Raw genomic sequence first — 13,652 nt, 5'->3', positions numbered from 1 at the left:
TGATTCCATTCATACAAAATGTAAAAATAGGCAAATTTATAGACAGTATGTTTGTGGTTGCCAGAGGCTGGGAGGATATAGAGAGTGACTGCTTACGGATAGAATTTCTCTGAGGATGATGAAAATGCTCTGGAATTACTAGTGATGGCTGCACAATTTTGCAAATGTACTAAAAACCAATGATTTATATACTTTAAAATGGTGAGTTTTGCTATGTGAATTTTATCTCCACTTAAAACAGTTAACTCCTTGATAATGGAAAATATTACAGAAAGAAAAAAGAATACATTTAAAAGTAAATTTAATAAATTGCTTATTTCACATGTGTTGTGCCCCCCACCAGTAGCAGAGATTTCTTTAAATGCAATTGAACTTGAATTCTGTCTAGTGGCTGTAAATATGAGTAAATGATATAAATATTTTTATTTCAAACTCAATAGTTTCTTTTCAGTTGGCACATAAGGAGATGTCCTACCTTTATATTCTAATTGGTCTTACCTGTTCACATATCCAAACAAGGAGTCAGTTTTTTAAACTTTGCCCACTAAAAGACAGTGTTTATCTGTTCTGCCCATTCTGATCCCCCAAATTAAAATTATAATAAAGGTCATTTTTAGGCCTTTATGATACCCAAAACAGTCCTTTGTACTTGTGACTTTATAAAGGCAATGAAAATAATTAGTGGAAATTAAGCTGAGCCTCTGCTCTGGAATCATTAAAAAATATATATATGAGTACCTTCTACATGCCAGGTATTATTTCAGGTTTGGAGAATATGGCAGTGAATAAAAGAGATAAAAATTCACTACTGTTATAGAATTTACACTTCTAGGGACGGAAGACAATAAATAGTTAAAATGTATAAACTATGAAATTTACTAAGTAGTTAACTTGAGTAGAATTATGGGTAGATAGATTAAAATATGTATATATGTATAAAACAAATAATACATACTTATAACCAGAGTGTGGGTCTTTACTAAGATTTCTATAAATCCCCTTAGACATGAATGGCTAGAAAATGTGTCCTTGATTTATGGTGTGTTGCTTTATTCTTTGTTATTTGCTAATCCTTTTTTAGGTTTCATTTTGTCCATTTTAGTCCACTTGGTATAGATCATTTTCTTCTATTGGAACTATATAAAAAATTCTGTCTTTTTGCCTTCAGTTTTTGAGAATTTAAAGTACAGTCTTTGATCAGTGGCTTTTCTTTACCTTTAAATATCTCTGTTCCTATTAGTTGCTTCAGATCTTGCAAATGCTGAAATTTAAAACGGCTAACTTTCCCCAGTGTCCTCTCTGCAAAATATGCTTACCTTCTGTAGAATGCCTTGCAGTGTGGCAGTGGGAAGGGTTTTATAAATCTCCCTGGCTTTTGTAAATAGAATATACTACTAGCCTGAAGGTTAACTGAAAGTTTCTCCTTGCAACTCTGAAGCCATTTACTCTGTGGTTATTTCCTGTGTTGCACTTATAACAAATGCATTCAGAAACTGACATACTCACACACTCACTCTGTCTCATCCATGTAAGCCTACACACTCAGTAACCCATACAGAATTAATCCTCACATTTAGATGAAGTAGCAAGAGTTTAAAATTCTCTACTCACAGCCTTGCTGTTTTTTTTTTAATTTAACAAAGTAAGCCTACTTTCGTATCACTAGAATGTGATTACAGTTAAAAGGATCCTTTTAATAAAATAATTAAATTTATTTGAATCTACAATATCAGTTTTTTCTTGTAATTCCTTTTTCTTTCTTTCTTTCTTATGTTATTGTTTTCTTCGTGTAGTTTTATCTCCTCTAATATATATTCTTGTGCTATAAGTAAACAAAGAAGTTTGTAACCAGTATTCTAAAATTAAGTCTCAACCAAATATAAAAAGATTTCTGCCTGGAAGTTCTTTATTAACAGCTACTTCAATTGCTGTATATATTTGAAGGTAGCAGTACTATTTATTCAACAAACTTTTATCGAGTGCTGATAGTATGTAAAAGTGCTAGTCAGCATGGGAAACAAATGGGACAATTCATGTCTTTAAAAAGCTTAAACTCTAAAGTAGGAAATTAATAAGTGTTAGGATGCAGAGAAAATTGTACACTTGTATGTTGCTAATGATAATGTAAAATGGTGCTGTTATTGTGGAAAACGCTATGGCAGTTCCTCCACACATTAAGGATAGAGTTACCATATTATCCAGTAATTCTGCCTTGGGGTATATCTCCAAAAGAATTGGAAGCAGGAACTCAAACAGATATTTGTACACCAATGCTCATAACAGCGTTGTTGACAATAGCCAAATGATGGAAATGATCCAAATGCCCACCGATGAATGAATGGATAAACAAAATGTGGTTTATGCATACAGTTTATTATTCAGCCTTAAAAAGCCATGAAGTACTGAAACATGCTACAATATGGATGAACCTTGAAGACATTATGCTAAGTGAAATAAGTCAAACACAAAAGGACAAATACCCTGATTCCACTTATTTGAGATTAGTTAAGTTCATAGAGACAGAAAGTAGAATGGTGGTTGTCAAGGGCTGGTGGAACGAGGGGAATGGGGAGTTACTGTTTAATATATGTGGAATTTCAGTTTGGAAAGATGAAAAAATCCTAGAGATAGAGGTGGTGATGGTTACACAACAACGTGAATGTAATTAATGCCACTGAATAAGTGACTTAAAAATGATTCAAATGATAAAATGTTTATCATTTCTATAACATAAAATAATTTTTAAAAAATCTAAAGTAGGATTTATAGTCAGTATATGTGGGGACACAGGTAATATTCATTTGCATTATGATTTCCAAAATATTGGGAGGCTCTTATTAATATAAGAGCCAAATTAGTATAGTCAAATATAGTATGGAACAGTTTTGCCTTCTAAATAGACAAGTTCCTTGAGAGCACAGTGAGTAATCTTTTACCTCCTATACCGTGCTGAGGGAAAACAAAAAGTCAGTAAATTGTGCCCTAAAAATATGGATTACCCAGAGAAGCATTAAAATGACTCCTATTCTTGCACCTTGAAAAGCCCATCCTATGTCACCTCATTCTGTTTTTTTAACTTTCGAGGGATATTAGCAAGAACATTTTTCATCTAGATTTAGAACTAGATTTTTCCTTGGCTGCAGAAAATAGAACAAGATACATGAAGCACAATGGGTAATAAAATCAAAACTCCATATTTAAAATGTTTGCATTGTAAAATATCTAAGCCAACCACTCTTCCAGAGCATGAGCTCTGCCTTGTGGAATAATAGGAAACTCAGTAACTGCTGAAGAAATCCATGTTCAGCACGTGAGTGCCTGAGATTCATTCAGTTTCTCCTTATATTGACCAGAACTCTCTCCACACAGTAAACTTACAATGGCTTATAGTCAGAAGACCTGGGGTTGCATTCTGTCTCACGCTAGCATGAGAAGAAGTTAGCTCAAGGCAAGTAACTAAAGCCTCTTTAATTCAATATCTTCAACTATAAGATAGAAAAAATACCACCTGACAGATTTGGAATGATAAAATAATGCATGCCAAAATGCATTGTCCCTTGTAAAAGTGTTTTGTCACCCTTAAAAAGGATAATAACCGTTTGAGGCCTGGGGAAAATACATGGAAAATAACTCAAACTTAGTATGCTAGTGATTTCTTATGTTTAATTATTTTTAATTTATTTTAAAAGCATATCTGTTTGCTAGATTTGCTACTAGTCTCCCCAGAAGATGCCTAACCCATTGCCTACTATAGAGTAAATACAGTCATCACTGCATGAGGACATTTTGGCCAATGACAGACCACACTATACAATGGTGTCCCCATAAGATGATAATGAAGCTGAAAATTGTTTTTTAATTAACTTTTATTTTAGGTTCAGGACTACATGTGCAGGTTGTTATATAGGTAAACTCATGTCGTGGGGGTTTGTTGTATAGATTATTTCATCAACCAGGTACTAAGCCTAGTAGCCAATAGTTATTTTTTTCTGATCCTGTCCCTCCTCCCACCCTCTACCGTCAAATAGGCCCCAGGGTCTGTTGTTCCCCTTCTTTGTGTCCATATGTTCTCATCATTTAGCTCCCACTTATAAGTGAGAATAGGCAATATTTGGTTTTCTGTTCCTGCATTAGTTTGCTAAGGATATAATGGAGCTGAAAAATTCTTATCCACAAGTGACACTGTAACCATCCTAAGGTTGTAGCACAACACATTACTCTTGTTTGTGGTAATGCTGGTATAAACAAACCTGCTGTGCTGCCACCCATAGAAAAGTATAGCATATACAATTATGTACCACACATAATACTCAATAATGATAATAAATGTCTGTTACTAGTTTATGTATGTACTATATCATACTTTTTTTTTTTTTTTTAATTTTGGTCACAGAGTCTCACTCTGTCTCCCAGGCTGGAGTGCAATGGCACAATCGTGGCTCACCAAAATCTCCTCCTGCCAGACTCAAGCAGTTCTGCCTCAGCCTCCTGAGTAGCTGGGACTGCAGGTGCGTGCCACCATGCCCAGCTAATTTTTTTTATCTTTTGCAGAGATTGGGTTTTGCCATGTTGCCCAGGCTGGTCTCCACCTCCTGAGCTCAGGTGATCTGCCTGCCTCAGCCTCTCAAAGTGCTGGGATTACAGATGTGAGCCGCTGTTCCCAGTCTACTATGCTATGCATTTTATCATTATTTTAGAGTGTACTCTTATACTTATTAAAAAAAAAAAACAACTGTAAAACAGCCTAAGGCAGGTCCTTCAGGAGGTATTCCAGAAGAAGGCATTGTTAACATAGGAGGTGACAGCTCCGTTTGTGTTATTGTCCCTGAAGACCTTCCAGTGGGACAAGATGTGGAGGTGGAAGACAGGGATAGTGATGACCCTGACCCTATGTAGGCCCAGGGTAATGTGAGTGTTTGTGTCTTATTCTTTAATTAAAACGTTTAAAAATAAAAAAATACATAATTATTTATATCCTTACAGAATAAGGATATAAAAATGTTTTTATACAGCTGTACAGTATGTTTATGTTTTAAGCTAAGTGTTCTTACATGAGTCAAAAATTAAAGCTTACAAAGTAAAGTTACAGTAAGCTAAGGTTAATTTATTATTGAAGAAAGAAAAAGGTTTTTTAATACATTTAATGAAGCTTAAGTATACAGTGTTTATAAAATCTACAGTAGTGTACACTAATGTCCTAGGTCTTCACATTTACTCACCACTCACTCACTGACTCGCCCACAGCAACTTCCAGTCCCACAGGCTCCATTCATGGTAAGTGTCCTATTCAGGGGTACCATTTTATAAAGTCTTCTATACCATATTTTTACTATGCCTTTCCTATATTTAGATATACTAATACTTATGATTGCATTACATTTGCCTACAATATGTAGTACAGTAACATGCAGTAACAGGTTTCTAGCCTAGGAGCAATAGGCCATAGCATATTGCCTAGGTGTGTAACAGGCTATATCATCTAGGTTTGGACAACGACAAAATTGCCTAACAATGTATTTCTCAAAATGCATCCCTATTGCTAAGTGATGCATAACTGTATTTGTAGAGTGCTTTCATTGAGGAGGTATAATTCACTATCCACATTCATCCAGATTCTGGAGCAACATATTTAAATCAACACTGAGCGACACAGTGATGAACAAGAGACTGAATAATTCAGTTCCCTTTTGGATCCTTCCCCATCCCTTTATTTTTCCTACCTGTACTATTAAGTGTTCTCTTAGTCATATCAAGCTGTTATCACAGAATACCATGGACTGGGAAACATTTATTTTTCACATTTCTGGGGTCTGAGAAGTCCAAGATCAGGCATTAGCCATAGGAGCCTTCTTCCTGTTTTGTAGATCGTGGTCTTCTCATTGTATTCTCACATAGCAGAGAGAGCAAGGGAGTGAGTAAGCTCTCCTATCTCTTTTTATAAGGTTACGAATCCCATTCAGGATGCTTCCATCCTCATGACCTAATTACCTCCCAAAGCCCTTATCTCTTAATACCATCACATTGCGGTTTAGGATTTCAACATACAAATTTTGGTGGAACACAAGCATTTAGTTAATAACAAAGGTCTACCTGCTAAATACTTTTTATATCAGTTAAACTTTCTTTTCCTGAACTCGGAGTTTGTATCCATGTGATAAACATTGGTACTCACACCTAGTCCTATTGAGCCCCCAAATTATTTCTTTAATGTCTACATTAAAAGGGACTTCTTGTTAACAGTGGACTGTAGACTCTTAAAGCATTATCTCTAGCGTGTATATCTCACCTAGTCATGAAGGAGCATACAAGGAATGGACATATCCCCTTCAAGTATATATACTACACAGTTCCTGGCATTTGAGAACGAAGTCAGTCATTTTAGGATAGTCCGAATACCAGTATTAAGATGTATTTGTCATTATGTGTGCTGGCTTTGTGAGAAGACAACTGGGACTTCAAAAAGGTCTTGCAGGGGGTTGGAGAAGGTGGGGTAAAGTAATGTGTCAGGCTTTGTGTAAGACCAATGTCCAAACAATTCATAGGGGTCCAAACTGATGTCCAAGGGAGCTTAGGGAATTCAATTCCTTTTTGTGCTGGTATCATTGCCCAAAGCATTATCTTAAAGGTGAAGGCACAGCAGTAGTCTCTGATCTATGAGAATATTGGTCATCAGTTAGGGAAAAGTGACTTGATAGGAGTGGAAAATGAGGGAGGGGAAGAAACTCCCAGCTGCTGAGGAGCCAGTGACAAGGGGTTAGCTCTATCTAGGCAAGTTTTGGGGACGAGAATTATAGTGTCACACAGGAACCAGACAAGTAGCCTAATCACAGCCTAGAGATGCTTCTGGATTTGAAGGAAGGTCTATGGCTAACTTAAATTTCTCTTCTATCTCATATAACTTACCATAGCCCTAAAGAACTTGCTGGCAGTTCATTTTACTAAATCCTGAAGTAAGTTACCAAGCATCTCCCCAACCCCAAGGACTTTATAAATAGAATAGATCACCCATTTGCTTTAAGTGTTACGGAAGCACTCCTTGAAGCTTTTTTCTTCATTCTGTCTTACAACTTCTAGAGTAATTCAAAATTAAAGAGAAAAAAGCTATAGCCTTCAACAGAGTTTGAAAGCAGCAGGCACAGCCTTCTCTGTCCATTTTTAGCAGAACTCCAAGAGTTCTTTTTTTCTATTATGATATGCAGCAGAAATAGAAACAACCATTTAGGAGATGTGACTCAAAATTCAGTGCCAAATTTAAATTATAAATACATTGTTCTTTCTGATAGTATTCTTGATTATTTTAACAAGTTCAGTCTTTAACTACAAGATAATAGAGTGGATGCTAACCACTCAGATTTGTGTGTGTGCTTGTATGTATATATATGTATGTAAATAAATGCATATACCAAATGTTGCACCTTTAATTTTATAATAAACTACATTATCGTATCTTACTAAGGTCTCATTAAGTCATATTTTAAGAGCAGATATAATTCATAAAATTTTATATTCTTCATTTTCAATATAACTCTAGATAAAAGTCATATTTTATCTTACAAGAAGTATCTTTTTGGTCATAGTCTTCAAACAGAAAACAAGAATTAAAATGGCCAAATTGTTAATTTTGTCCTTTATACTTAAAAGTTATCCTTATTTCCATTTTTTCTTTCAATGCAAAAGAATTTCAATTTTATATTAAGAGTATATTCCCATGAATGCTGATGTAATAAGTTATTTTTATGTTTTGCAATCATTTAAGCTCTGCTATTTTTCTAAGATAGTTCTCAAGCATCTGCAGTCATCATTTATATCATTTATATGTCACCTCTAAAGGAAGCCACAATTTGTAAGTGTGAGTAATAAATTTAAGATTGTGATAGTTGCATACCAGTTCCTAAAGGTAAACTTCTGTAGGTATTGATATGTCAGAGAAGCTAAAAATCTGTGTGAAATCAGGGGAGATCCCTCCAGTAATGGAAATCACTCTTTGCAGCAGGAACAGCCAGAATGACTAGGAAGATCTGCCTTAAGACTACCTATAGACCGAGGCAAACTTTGTCAGATATCCCCGTTAAATTTCTATGCCAAGAAATTTCACTCAGTATGAAATCTTCACCTGTCCATTTTTCTCTTTATGCTAAAGAGTTCAAGCATGTCTAACTCTGTGCTGATATGCCCAGGAATATCATTTCTCCTTCTTTATCCAAGAGAGAAAAAGAAATCATGCAGGCTCTCTGGACTTTGTAATCCCTGGCAAATACCATCTGAGATGAAACCCACTGCAGCATAATGTTGGTTTGTTGTTTCAGATGTATTTGATAGGGTGCAAGATCTTTGCTGTGGTCAGTCAGATTGCCACTTCTATCCAACTCTAAAATCCTAGTAGTAAAAGGGCAGCTATGCCTGTCTGTATGTCTCCCTCAGAGATTTCTAAGGGAGACATAGCCCCTTCCAGAATGCATATAAAGATAATATAATTAACTATACACTCCTTGTATGAAATAAATATGCATTTAATCTGGACTTCAAAGTATAAGGTTTGGGTCTCTTGTTCTTAGTGTTTTTAAAACATTTTGCACTCAAAAAAATATGGCAAACAAATAAGCAGACCATGTGAATTTTTAAAGTGCTTTCTAAGGTATGTTGTATTTTAAGTACAGTGTCAGTCCTAACTCTAACCAACCTAGAGCTACATGCTGAGAATTGATGTTCATGTGGTACTGTAAGATTTTGAAGAGCTTTCTTGAATCACTGAAGATTAAATTATGTTCCATCTGACTTTCAGGTTAACTATAATTTATGATGTTTAAGAGTTAGTGTGTTATAAGTAATAACTCTCAATTAACCAAAATAGCCAGTTAACTTGAAAATTCCACTCTTAGCCATTTTTATAAACAAAATCTTTTGGTAATACATTCTAGACTAAGCAGAATTGTTTTGTGTACAATCTATGAAAAATGTTTGCTAAATAAATGAATAGTATAAACTTGGTAAGAGAGGTTATTTTTAAAACCAAAGTTGTTAGTGCATTCATTATTTGAATACATATTGAATCTGTTCCATAAACCAAGAACTATTTGTAAAGCAGGAAGGGACAGCTACTTAAATTTTTTTAAATTGACAGTTACTTTAAATTGTTGCGTTTATTTAAAAACATAAGTAGATTTTACAAAATGTTGTTTTGTAGTTCTGACTTTTTCTTAGTCTTCCTCTAAATTTGTTTCAATTATTAACTATTTTGTCATATTTTCTGTTTTAAAATTACGTTAATTATGACTGAACCTTATGTATTTAAAAAATAATTTTTGGAAGACCTCTTTGAAAGCTAAATTTACAGTTAGCAATAAACCACAAGGTATAAACAGCAAGTAGAGTGAGCACTGGGTTTAGAGGAAAATATTGTCAATTGGTTCATAGAAAGGGAAAATAGAAAAATTGAATTAAAATAAAAATTTTAAATCTCACACTAGTAAGATATATGAAATTTTGTCTGAAGTTATGTAATGACAAATAATATGATTCTTCTGAACGATTATAGACAAATAGGTTCCTGCAAGGGCAGTAGAAGTACAGATACTCTGCATTTTGATTTAAGGATTGACTCCTTTTTGAAATCCAAAATGTGTTAGCCTCTATAAAAAGCTTAAAGGAAGCTTATAATCTAATAAAACAGGGTTGGCATACAGTTGTGTTTAACTCTGAGGCTTTGAGTTTTATTGGGAGCCAGGGCAAGAGAATAAAGGGAGTTGGTAATAAATTCATAAATGGACTTCCCACTCCACACTGGAGGCTTTCTGGAAGAGTTATTTGAGCTTGACTTTTTAAAGGTAATGTCCATGTTGAAAATTGTTCAGATTACAAGATAATAAGAGTAGATTTAGATTTAAATTTGAAAATGAAATTTGCAAACAATATGATTAATGCCAACACATTGTGGACTGGTGAAAGGTCTGTGACATTATTACACAGGAAATGATACAACCAGCATGTTCCCCAAACTGTGTTTCATGGACCACTATTTCCACCTGATAAATAGACCATGAGAACAGGATGGACAAGTGAATTTAGAAATAGGATATTATATTGCCCTCTCGGAGAGACCAGTGCCTGTTAGCCTTTTAAAGACTCTTAAGAGGTAGAAGTTTGGTTTGTTTCCCAAACGTATTTGATTAGAGAACAATTTTAGAAATTGAAACACTTCAGCCTTGTTTCCACCAGTAAGGGATGGGAAATTACTCCCTTCTTGTGTCTTCCTTTTAGATAGGAATGCATGTAGTACTGCGTGACATCATTTAAATGAAAGTTGCCCAGTAGTCTTGTCATTTTTTTGTGCATTTCTTTCACACCTAAAATTAATGCTCTCAAGTTTTAAATTTTTATTTGTAAAACTGGCATCTTTGTCCAATGTAACTCTTTTTTACATCCAAGAAAAGCAATTTGTCAAAATTAAAGCGTACTGCTTTTATCATTATCCTCCATAAGAGAACTGATCATATTCTTTTTTCTTATTTCTAAGATATGCTTTTCCCACTTCTTCACATTCCTGAAATTGGGATGCATATGCAATATGAGTGTGTTTGATGTGGTAGGTTTTTCCTCCTAGAAAAGCTATTTTAAAGTCAATGTATATGTCTTCTATTCATCTGTATCTTAAAACTGAAGAAATGTGCTCTTTTGGTATCTTATACTTTCTTTAGTGGTAAGTTTCAAGTAAGACAAATATGTGAAGCTCCTGTGTTTCTAGGGAACAGACACAGACTCAGGCTACCTTAAGGAGAAGGCAGATTACTGTAAACATAAGAAGGGACTTAAACTAGAATGCTCTTTGGGTCTGAGGCAGTTTTCAGGATCCGCTGTGGTCTCTATTTCTCTTTCATGGCTAATGTGGTCTATTTGTTTTTGCCTGCCTGCTCTTAGTTCTACTACCACAGCTAGTCTTTTCTCTTTTCTCCAGTCCAAATTTAGCAAAGAGCCATTCTGATTGGTTTAATTATTGACACCTTAGCGGAGCGTAGCTGAGGACCCAGACAAAGGCCGTTAGGCCATCTTGGGTCAGATGCCGACAGTGATGCTGTCAGTCGTCCATCCTAGCACAAAAATGGGCCTGATGCTACTGCCCTGCAGGGAAGGGGGCTGGGCATGCTAAGCATTCCCATTAATATATTCAGAGAAACAGAAGTAGTCTATCCCTGGTTGATCTAAAGGACAAGTCCAAGAAATGACTTAACAAACTTCTTAATTATGACAGACCTCTTATGTGAGGCTATGTAGCTGAGAATAAGGATAAGAGAAATTTCTAGGATTCAGAAGTAATTGGGGCTGCATTTCGGATTGTCTTTTACTTACCACCTATCCAACTGTATAACTGTATTGGATGAGTTGGAGTTCTACAGGCAACTCAGTGAAGCAGAGGGAACAATAAAACTTGACCAGAAAAGTTAGATAAATTATGAAATTTAAAAATGTAGTCTACATTTCATAAACTCAGTAGTTTGCAACATGTGTATTACACTTTGATATGCCAAACAACTTTTCTATAACAACTTAATCAATGGGTATACTTTTGCCATTTTTTCCTCTGAAGTTTTCACTCTACAACTCTTTAGATGTTCGGCTCTAACGCAGACATGTGGATTGATGGTTCTCTCTCATTCTTTTATGAGTGATGAACACACAGTACTACTTCTGTGGGCCCGTGTGCCCTAGAGATGACTGTAACCTGCTATTGATCAGCTGATTGAAGATAAATGGCTTAGCTGCTTGTATTGCAGATTACATCATTAACATGGTCAGTAAACCATGAATTGTTCAATACGGCGTTTATCTTTTTTCATTTTACTTCGGCTCTTTTGTCATTTTTATTAGAAAAGACAAAATTACCCACACTGACCAGCAAGATCAGTAGAAAAGAGATCCAGTAGGGTACCATTATGGCTGCAAAGTTGCAGACATCTAACTTCTAATGGTTTAATAATATTTAGTATGTTTTTGAACTGAAGAAAATATAGAGTTTTAATAATCTTTTTTGTGTTTCTTTTACAGCTTCCTTTTGCCTCATATTTACTAGAAGCAGTACTGGAAAAAATAAATGAAAAAAAGAAACTAGTTGAAGGATATTTCACAATTATGAAAGATATTAGATGATATTAAAACGGAGAGCTTTATTGCAAATGTGAAAACTTTTTATGTGGTGTGATTGGAATACACGCATTGCAATCCTGACACGGTATCTGCTCCAACTATCAATAGTCAGGTTCAATAGCAAAATAAGAAGTCTCTGAAACTAATTAATTGCTGAACAAGTGAAACTAATTAAGTACATAGCCATTTAAAAGGAAATAGTGTAGCATTTGATGGTCGAATACAAATATTGCCACAAATCAGTGCAAACTTAAAAATGATTTTCCTTCTAGTGCATTAAAAGAAACTGAGCAGGCTTGGTACACACAAATTGGCCTGAGCATAAGAAGAAAAAGTATCAACTAAGGATTTAATGTTTTACGTTTCATGAAGAAACTAGACTTTTTACATAAAACTGCTATAGATGGCCATAAGTGGTCCAGGGAGCAACAGATTTGTAGTATGAGCAAATATAAGATGAAGCATCATAACTTGAGCATTTATTGAAATAAATTGTGTGGTCCAATTGAATCTGTTCTCATTGATGTGCTGGTTTATTTAGGAGATACTGTGTATTTCTACAACTCTTTGGCAAAAACAAAAACATTTTCTTCTTCTCTCTCTTAACTTGACAATACTATACGTTGTGTAGTCATATAAATTTGCAGGGGACCACAAACCCAATGTATAAAATTAGGCTCTATTTAACAGAACTACTACTGTGGTCAACTAATTAAAGTTACATTCTTAACCATGATGTCATCCTTATTTAGGTTCCTGAACATTCCCACCTCATTTCACCTCTTCACCGTGTTCCTGCCATACCCTTTTTGGTTCCTCTAATTCACCAAACTGGTGCCTGCCTCCCACATTTGCCCTTGGTCTTCTCTCTTTCTAGAATACTCTGCACTCAACTTTCCTCATGGCTGGCTCCTTGTCATCATTCAGGTCCACCTTCCCCGGTCCCTCAGAGACACATTCTCTGACCAGCTTACTATTTTATTTCCTCATAGCACAAAATTATCTATCTGTTCATGTATTTGTTTTCTTGTTTATTTTCTTCTTTTCCCTCTTTAGTGTGTAGGTCCCATGAGATTAAGGCAAGGGTTGGCAGATTATAGCCTGCAGGGCGAATCTGGCCTGCCACCTGTTTTGTATGCCCCACAAGCTAAGAATGGTTTTTGCCTTATTAAATGGTTTTTAAAAAATCAAAAGGAGAGTAATATTTTGCAGCATGTGAAAATTATATAAAATTCAAATTTTGGTGTCTGTTAATAAAGTTTTATTGGAACACAGTGGTGCTCATTCATTTCTTTACTGTTTATGGCTGCTTTCACACTACATGAGTGTAGTTGAATAGTAGTTAATGGAAGAGACTGTGCTTCTCTCCTGCTTGGAATGCTACAGATAACAATGACACAGTTACAACTTGACAGAATTTTAGGTGACGCAAATACTGCCTTACTGCAATTAAAAAAAAAAATACCAGTACACACTTTTCATGTCAAAACAGGAAAAGAAGAAAGAAATGACCA

At 35.0% G+C, this 13,652-nt stretch overlaps 1 protein-coding gene across 2 annotated transcripts in view; it reads left to right on the top strand.

The window, feature by feature from the left end:
* CNTLN (centlein) overlaps positions 1-13,412 on the top strand; it is a 352,494-nt gene extending 339,082 nt beyond the window's left edge. For both annotated transcript variants that reach the window (XM_003822610.6, XM_008976184.5), the window contains exon 26: positions 12,040-13,412. In XM_003822610.6, the coding sequence (XP_003822658.3) occupies positions 12,040-12,141 (102 nt within the window). In that variant the 3' untranslated portion in view covers positions 12,142-13,412. The remainder of the gene's footprint in view (positions 1-12,039) is intronic.
* Positions 13,413-13,652: the final 240 nt, after the last annotated feature.

Source organism: Pan paniscus, chromosome 11 (assembly GCF_029289425.2).
Source record: "Pan paniscus chromosome 11, NHGRI_mPanPan1-v2.0_pri, whole genome shotgun sequence".
NCBI lineage: Eukaryota > Metazoa > Chordata > Mammalia > Primates > Hominidae > Pan > Pan paniscus.
This window is presented reverse-complemented; position numbering and strand designations above follow the sequence as displayed.